Source organism: Belonocnema kinseyi, chromosome 3 (assembly GCF_010883055.1).
Source record: "Belonocnema kinseyi isolate 2016_QV_RU_SX_M_011 chromosome 3, B_treatae_v1, whole genome shotgun sequence".
NCBI classification, from domain to species: domain Eukaryota; kingdom Metazoa; phylum Arthropoda; class Insecta; order Hymenoptera; family Cynipidae; genus Belonocnema; species Belonocnema kinseyi.
Genome location: NC_046659.1, coordinates 107,195,672 through 107,205,483, shown reverse-complemented (window position 1 = coordinate 107,205,483; position 9,812 = coordinate 107,195,672). Strand labels below are relative to the sequence as shown.

At 31.7% G+C, this 9,812-nt stretch overlaps 1 protein-coding gene across 1 annotated transcript; it reads right to left on the bottom strand.

The window, feature by feature from the left end:
* Positions 1–1,027: 1,027 nt before the first annotated feature.
* Positions 1,028–1,588, bottom strand: LOC117169985. The gene has a single exon (XM_033356499.1). The coding sequence runs from the start codon at positions 1,586–1,588 to the stop codon at positions 1,028–1,030; it is 561 nt and encodes a 186-aa protein (XP_033212390.1).
* Between the last annotated feature and the right edge of the window lie 8,224 nt (positions 1,589–9,812).

Below are 9,812 nucleotides of genomic sequence, written 5' to 3'. Positions count from 1 at the left end.
ACAAAACTTGAAGCCAGCCATAATAACAATATCGCCCGGTACACCCTGAGCAACTTCATTTTCATCCCTAGCTGCTAGGGTATTTTTTATCGAATTTGTTTCAATATATATACTTACTCTGAAGATTTCACTCTTATAAACAAAAAACCATTGCGCAGTACTAGGTTCCATGGGGTTCTTACCATGAAAATCAAATAAAGATTTGTTAATTTAAAAAGATCAAAAATAAATTTTAGAAGAAAAAGTTTGTCGTATTAAATATTTTCGAAGCAGCAAATAAATTTAAAAGGAAGTCAATATTTTCAGTTACTAGGAGCGTTTCTGTGTAACAATGGTCGTTTCTAAAACCATCAAACAAAAATTTTTGATAGGCGCTGACATCTTAAATCAATTGTAACTTCAAAACTATAAAACATAATTGTCAAGTCTTGCTCATTGAGAAGTCTAGAAAAATACATAGCCAATATTAAATACAGTCAAACTCTTCTATAGCGCCGATTTTGGGGTTGACGATGGAAGAGCTTTGTTTTGAATAATCGGTCCAGATACTAGCTCGCTTACTTCGTTAAGACATTCGAAGACAGAAGTATCCACGCCAAAAATACTCTCTTCAACAAAACACTGCACGTCAACACTTCAAGTTTCTGAACTTGATCAGACTTCTGTTTCTCGTAGAACATATTTTTAGCTACGACGACACCAATTCGGAACAATTCAGAAGAAATTTAATTTCAAATGAAATATTAACAAAAAATCTTGTAGTAAATAATTAATTTTTAACCGTAGTTTATTCTATATTTAATCTTGGATTAAAATGAATTGATATACAATCCTGTTTTTAAGAACATTACTCTAATAACGTCGCGAATTATATTCGCGTGTCAAATGGCGCTTTTGTCAATGACAGGCTTATTTTATCGTGGCACAAAATAATCCGATCAGTCCCATCGGCTTTAGTATAAATCCAAAGCCCCCTGCTGCTCTGCTTGAGTTCTTGTCGTGCTAATTCTTGAGTTTGGCACTTGATTTATTCTTCGTCATCCGAGGGGTGGCATCCTTCAAAGTAGTCCCCATTTGAGTGAACAAGACGCTTATATCGATGTTTCCACTTATCAAAGCACTCTTGAAAGTCAGACTTCGGAATCGCGTTTAGTGCATCCGTCGTATTAGTTTCAAGACTCTCTTTATCGTCGAATTGATCTTCCTTAAGCAGCATTTTTAATCGAAGAAAAAGCCAAAAGTCACAGGGAACTATATCTGCACTGTATTGAGGCTGGTGGAGCAGCGCAACACTGTTTTTCAATAAATACTGCTGCACAAGATTTGATGCGTGCGCTTGAGCATAGTCGTGATGAAGAAGCCAGTCGCCAGTTTTCCAAAGTTGCGATTGTTTTCTCCTGATTGCACCACGCAATCTTTTCAGAACTTCAACGTAGTACTCTTTGTTGATTATCTGGCCTGTAGGAGCATATTCATGCTGTACAACGCTCTCATAATTGAAAAAAACTATCAACATTGACTTGATGTTTTTTCGACTTTGACGGGCTTTTTTCGGCCGAGGCTCGTCCGAGCCTCTGCCGAGACTCATCTTTAAAGGCCTTTTGCAACATTTTTATAATTTTCGCACAACTTTTACCGAGATTAAAGCAAAATTGTATGAAAATTCGCTGTTCGGTTCGTTCTGTCATTTTTAGCAATAAACGAATTGCGACGAACGCAAAAAAGTCGATGTAAATAAATACACGCTGCGCGGGAAATAAGTTATTTTATTGGTATCTCGGGCTACTAATAGGAAGGTTAGGAGTTGAATACGCCTAAGTGATCACCGCACACCACCCGCAGCACCTTTTACTTCCATATGCGGCGCACCGTCAATCCTCGGAAGGGCCATCGTTAGGAAGTGCTATTGAAGAGTTTCATTGTAGTCAAAAATTTGTGTTAGTAATTCTCAAGAATTGACATAGATTTTTATATATTATTAATTTCGAGAAGCATATAGTTCGTTTTCAACATTTTCTATATTGTATCAATTCTTTAGGCGCAGATGGAAAGAATTAGAAATTGACAAAAAAACTATGAGGTAATTTATAAATGGCCTCTTACGTGTTACTACCCACGGACGGACTCTCAAAAGTATTCCATTCTGATGTACAAATTCCACTATTCCTTCGTTGGGTGGTCTTACAATAACAAGACGGACTAGATGATTCTCCTTTCTAAGATTATACCCAGAAGGACACTGATATTTCAGATATTCAGCTTGCACTATAAAATCCTTTCTTTCATTTAGCCAAACATCAATATTCTTATCCATGATCTTCATAGTCTTATCTGGTTTGCGTGTCAGAGGAATGGGTTTTTTGGTCTTACGGCTTTCGTTTTCCATATATGCGGGCACAATCTTCTGCTTGCGCCCATTTGTATAGGGGGCTTCCCCTAAGTTATTGTCGTAATAGAAGTGCTTCCGCTCAGACATTGGGGTACTACTGGATCCAGAACTTAATCTTTGATGTTACATAGCATGCAATTCTGTAAAAGAAAAACAAAAATTACAAATAAAGAAAAAATTAAATATTAATCCGAAAATCAAACACTTAACAATTCCACACTGAAGCACTGAAAATGAAATAATACACTACCTTTATGTGCAGGGTGGGGTAGTTCCCACGTCTGGTCATAATAGAGGTTGTTGTCGAAGAACCTTGGGTTATTACCGGATCCTGAACCTGATACTTGATATTCTATAGCATCTAATTCTCTTAAAAAAACAAAGATGTGAAATAAAGAAAAACTAAATAATAACCTAAAAATTAAGCACTCAACAATTACACGCTGAAGCACTGAAAATGAAAGAAGACAGATTCGGTTATTACCGGATCCTGAACTTGATCTTTGATGTTCCATAGCATGCAATTATGCAAAAAGAAAACATATATTTGTAATAAACAAAAAATTAAATATGTAATCCGAAATTAAACACTCAACAATTCTATAGTGAAGCACTGAAAATAAAGAATGAGATTCTGTTATGTAAAAAATTTTCTCAGAGTGTTGATCTAAAACGATTACTCTGCATCCTGAGTTGACCCTTCTTTTTTATTACACATGGGCAGCAAAAATTAAAGAAATTCACAAGAACCGAAAGAATTAAAGTATTTCGAAACATCCATAGAAAATTCTCTGAATTCAAGTAATCCAAAGAGTTTACAATATTGAGATATATGAAATTCAGAAAATGCAAACAATTGATCAAATTAAAAGATTCAGAGAACCCAAGAAATTTGCAGAATTCAAGGATTTCAGAGAATTCAAGCAATTCAGAGAATTCAAGTAATTTATAGAATTCAAGGAATTTATAGAATTTTCTGAATTTTGAAAATTAGAGAAATTTAAAATTTTTAGAAAATCAGGGAATTCGGCAAATTTAGAAAATTTAGATAGAATTTAGAGAAATCAGTGCAAATAATTCAAAGGAAGCAGAGATTGCACGGAAGTGAACGATTTTTCAGGAATTTCGGATCAAAGGGTACTTTCAGAGTTGAGAAAGCATTTAATGAATTTCGCGAATCCAAAGAAATCATGGATTTCAGAAAGTTTTTAAAATATTGAGGAAATTCTGAATATTTAAGGAATAAAGGAAATTCAGAATATTAGCTCGATCGTCAGCAGCAGACTGCTCACTACACTAGGTCATTATCATCCAGAAATCCGGCAGAAACATAAACATTTTAAGTATTTGGAGAAAACGCGGAAGAAGCGAATCTTTTAGAGAAATTATGGTCATAACAAATAACCTTATATAAAACTTTCAACTTTTTTTAATTTAAAAAATTATACTATAAAAGTTATATTCCTTTAAGAATGGAAAAAAATTCAGACATTTCATCACGGAAAAGATACCTTGGGACATTAATACTGATAATTCGAAAGAAGAATAAGTCCTTGGGATTTTTCGAAAATGTAAAAAGGATGATTGCATAGATCCACAATAACAAAGCTTCTGGCCTTTTAGTTCAGTAGTAAATTCGGATTGCTATGATATATGAAAAACTATTTTTAGGCAAGCTTATACAAAATATTGGACTAGATATCTCGAACTTAGGGACGACAAAACACTTAGATATTTTTAAAAGAAATGAATATTTCAATTAAATATTTTTTAAAATAGCCTAAGAATACAATATTTTAACGCTTTACCTTAATCTCTAAAGATTTGTACTGACGCAGTTTGAAAAAAAAAGTATTTGGAAATACGGTACCGAAGGTCTGGATAAATATTTAATTAGAAGAACAATAATCAAATACTAAAATTTGATTGAATTTTAAACCAAATAATTAGATTTCAACCAAAAACTTCAACTTTTATCTAAAAAGATTAATTTTTAACCGAAATACCTCAAGTTGTAAATAATTCAAAATAAAAAAGATAAGTTCCTAACTAAAATAAAAAACATAAATAGCAAAAGAAGAATTTCAAAGAAAATTTTTATATTTTTCTACAAAGCAGATACACTTTTAACCAAGAGATAAATTCTCAACGAAAAATTTAATTATTTTTAAAGCACAGCTGAAATATATTCAAATTTTTAATAAAAAACAGGTAAAGTCAAACAAAAAACGAACTTAAAACTAAATAGTGGAATGTTTCCAAAAACACTTCTTTTTCGAAAGAAAAAGCTATACTTTCTAACAAAATTCTTGGTTTTCAAAGTGCACAATAATTTTTCACGGTTTTCGAAATGTAACGATTTATATCCTTGTAGCTAAAAATTGTCTTCATTCAAAGGAATAAAACCTGAACTGTAAATAAAAAAAAATATAAACACTTCAAATGCAACTTCTTGGAATTTTGAACTTTTATAAATTTTATAAATTATTTTTACCGAGAAACATTAAAACATAAAAACATCAGTTTTTTCAACTGAAAAATTTTTAAATTATAATTTAAATTATTTTCATTTCAAGTCATTGAAACTCACATTTTGTTTCAAAACCTTGAAAACTCCACATTGTGTTTTCAATTTTTGGAATCTTTCAAAACTATAAATCATTTCTGAAATGCGTCTGCCTATAAAAGTTCTCGCATTTCCCTGAAGAGGGAGAGCGATTGTACGATTAGTACGAATAGTAAATATTAATTTACTATTAATTAAAAAAAAATCATTCATTCATTTAAAGTGTTTAGGCCAAGTGACTCTTTGTTATTATTTATTTATAGTCAGTAACACTCCCATAATCTCGGAGATTATATCACAGTTGAACTTTAAACTAAAAAGTGACCTTTACTTTACTTTGAAAAATTCTGTGCAAAATTTTGGTCTCTAAACATAATTAAACGATCATTTGTACAATTGAATTTCTAACCAAATTGTTAAATTTTCCAGAAAGAAGATTAATTTTCCACCTGAAAGATCCAATTCATAGGGTAATCGCTGGCTGCACCCAAATTACTTCGAACTATCTGTATCATAAGTGAAAACGTTATATACAAAGGAAAAATCATTGTATTGTGTGAAATGATTCAAAATAAAGAAATTATCATCCTTGAAAGTTGAATGACAATAACCTTCATTACTATTTTTGTTTTGGAACAAATATTTTTGAAGCCCTTGCATCGGTCCTTGGACATGGAATGTTGTTTATTGACTTCCTTGTGTTTCTATTATAAAAATTTAGATCTAACTTCAATTAAGCTTATTAGGTGAATATTAATTTTTTATGGGCATATTAAAAAAACAAGTTCAATCCAATATATTTTCTACCGGCTTTGGTGAAAAAGATTTTTTAAGCTTGAGAAAGGGTTTATTTACTGACTAATTCATTGATAACAAAGAGTCACTGGTCTAAAAATTTGACAGCAATTAGTTAATCAATTTTTCTTTAATTGATAAGCAGAAGAAATTTTGCTATAAAAAGTGTAGATCTAAATCTGGGCATCTTGGACGGATACGAAAATGTTATAAAAATGAAAATCTTTCTTGTTTGAGTATTGACAAGATATTTGAATATTAGGAGCAAGAAAGAACCACATAAAGTGCGGGCCTGTCTAGACAATTTTTGTATACTTCTGCTTATCGAAATCCTCTTGAACTTGACTTTAACATTTATGAACTTTTCATTTTAATTAATTATAAAAATATAAAATATGGAATATTATTCAATTTTACGTTTATTTTCACTAGCAATTTTTTCAAACAATCAAATTTGTATACTATGAAATCTCTGCTACACGTAAAATAAAAGCAAAATTTTATATCCACGTCTGTGAAACGAGTTTCGCATTAAAAGCCTAGGCTTATGTTGCAGGCTGCAGCCATTTTTTCGTATTGACAACTGATGCTTGATTTCGCACATCGAAGGCCAAATATATTTTCTCAGATTCTAGATCTCCAAAATTTTTGTACTTCTCCGAAATTCCTAGACTAATTTTACACATTTTACAGGAATTATTTTTTTTCTAGTAAATCAATAGTGACTATTCGTTCCACTAGTCAGAGATTGACAGTAATTGGTGCTAATTCTATCATTTCAATCTCTCTCAGAATGTAAAATTAGTGATAATTTTGCTATATAATCTGCGCCTTTCGAATAATTTTATCGAAATCGCTCTTCCTTTCCATAAAAAAAGGAAAACGTTAATAGGCAGTCTCGTAGAAAGTTCGAGGAAATATGCAAATTATTCTGAAAGATAATTAGAATGTTTTGCAGAATCTTCAGAAATGATTTATAATGAGGAAAGATTCTAAAAATTGGAGAAACGTAGATGTCTTAAAATTTTAAATAAAATTTTAAAGCTTTTTGAGGATTTTTGAATGACAGGTTTCAGGATAAAATCACAAGAATTTTATTAAGATTCCTAAGAAAATTGTAAATAATTGCCTACGGGAAAATAGAAATTTCCAAATTTTTGTGAACAACTGTTAAGTAATTATTTAGTTGCAGTGTCTTGTAATTAAAATAAGTAAAATTTCTTTTTTTTAAAGTGTTCAGTTTAGAAAAAAGGTATTTTTTATTTTTAAATGTTTCTCAGTTAAAGTGTTAAAACGGATATCATTTAGAAAATTTTTTTTTTAATTTTTTAATTTATAGCATTCAAAATATTTGCATGGACTAAACAATTTTTTCTACTCTGTGAATTCAACCATTATTAATAGTTTAAAAATGTTCAAAGCTTTCTCTTTATAGAGCACATTCTTCAGCGTTTGACTATAAAGATTTTAGGCTTAAACATTAAAAGTTTAAAATTCACAAGAGTTGCAATTTTGGTGTTTGAATTTTGTTCGAGTAGTAGTTCCGGTTTTGTTCCTTTAAATGAAAAAAAAGTTTAGCTTTAAGGGTTGAAATTGTTAACTATCGATGAACGTGACAAATTATTGTGAACCATGAAAACTCTAATAAAAGTCTTTACTATAAAACTACCACTTTGAAATTATAATAAAGTGTATATTATAAGTGAATGGACCACTGTAATTTGGTGATTGTGAATTCCCACTAGTTAAAGCTCCTTCAGCTTTAAAGAATTCATTCTCAACGTCTGTGAAGCTAGCATACATACTCGCGCGCGACGCGTCGTCAAGTATTAGTAACCTTCCGTGTTCAGTCATGTTCTTCAATTGATATAATATGATGTGCCAGACATCCTGAAAAGAAGCTTTGTCAAAAAAACGCCTTTCAATACAAAATTTCTTTCCAGGACAGTTGGAATCAGAACCTTCCTTGATTATAATTTGATACTTCACTAAGTGACCTTAAGTATTGAATAGTGTTTAGACAAAATCGAAGTGATAATCCATATATATATAGAGAGAGAGAGAGAGAGAGAGAGAAGTGGGTGAATGTGAATGGTAAAAATGTGTGATGGGATAGAGCTATCCTTTTCTAACACATTGTACGGTTCGTATAATCTCGAGATCATGTGGAGTGACTTTGAGTTTGCTTGAGATTGAGAATATTGAGAACTTTTCTAGAATATTCTAGATTTTCGTAGAATGTTCTAGATTATTCGAGGATATTTTAAAATTTTTGAAATGAACTACGAAAATGTGTAATTGGCCCAGAATGTTCCAAACTGTTCTCAAAATTTTAAGAATGTTCTGGGAAGTCCTGCAATATTATTTAGAAATAATTTTAGACATTCTAGTACGTTCTAGATAGTTTTAAAAATTAAAGAACATTCTGAAAAAATTATAAAATATATGTAAATGTTTAAAATTATTTTTAAATGATTATTGATGGTGTAGAATATTTAAGATTGTTCTAAACGTTTTTAAAATAATCTAAGAAATTCTTAAATTTATTTGAATATTTAAAGTCAGCTGAAAATGATTTTAATCAGTCTAAGAGGTTCTGGAGTATTCTCTCTCAAAATTTCAAGATTAATTTAAAAAGCTCTAAAATACATTTCAATGTTTAGAATTTTATTTAAAAATGATTTTAGATAGTCTAGAACGTTATGGATTGTTTTAAAGTTTCAAAAACATTTCACAACATTATAAAATATATTTAAATATTTCAAATTATTTTTAAATGCTTGTAGTCGGTCTAGAATATTTAAGATTGTTGTAAACGTTTTTAAAATTATCTAAAAAATTATGAAATTTATTTAAATATATAAATTCACCTGAAAATGATTTTAATTAGTCTAAGAGGTTTTGGAGTCTTCTCAAAAATTTCAAGAATTATTGGCAAGTCTTCTTGGACTATTTGTCTTCCCGGTGGCTTCTCTCCCCGGAAAAATATTTCGGGTGTCTCTTCTCCGCTGAAGAATTTTCAAGACTACATCAAAATGACAAAACTGCGGCATCTTTCATCAACGGAAAGACTCCCCATCAGCATCTTTCCTCCAAGAAAAAATTTTGAGCACTTCCAAAGATAGAAAAATTGCGGCAAGTCTCCCGTGAGACATTTCTCCCCCAAGAGAATTTTTAAGTAATTCCAAACATGGTTAAACTGCAGCGGTTAAACCCAAGCGGCATACGGCTGAAGATTATATATGTTTCATACGAATAAATAGAAAAATTCAATACAAAAATGCACAGAAAATCATGCTTAAAAAGGAAACTTGAAGCTTACTCTCTTCCGTGTTTTCGCTGCCATTTCCTTCAGACTGGCTATTTTTATTTTAAGGTTACTTAAAAAATTTTCTTGGGAGAGAGATGTTGCTGGGGAAACTTGCCGGAATTTCGGCCATCCTTGAAACTAATTGGAAAATTTGTTGGGGGGGGGGGGGAATGCCTCTGGGGAGGCTTGCCGCAGTTTTGCTATCTTTGAAAGTATTCAACAAATTTTCTGGGGAGAGATGTCTTTGGGGGGACTTGCCGCAGTTTTGACACCTCTGGAAAAACTACGAATTTTTCTTGGGAGAGAGATGCCTCTGGGGAGACTCGCCGCAGTTTTGTCATCTTTGGGAATGCATATAGAATTTTCTTGGGAGAGAGATGCCGCTGGAGAGAATTACCGCATTTTTTCCATCTTTGGAAATACTTCAAAAATTGTTTTGGGAGAGAGATGCCATTTGGGAGGCTTGCTGCAGTTTTGCTATCTTTGAAAATAGCTCACAAATTTTTTGGGGGGAGAGATGCCTCTGGGGAGACTTGCCGCACTTTTGCCATTTTTAGAAGTCCTTGAAAAATTTTCTTGGGGCAGAGATGCCACTTGGGAGACTTGCCGCAGTCTCGCCATCTTTAAAAGTGCTTAACAATTTTTCTTATGAGAGAGATACCACTAGAGAGATTTGCCTCAATTTTGTCATCTTTGGAAATACTTTAAAAATTGTCTTGGGAGGGAGATGCCACTTGAGAGACTTGCCGCAG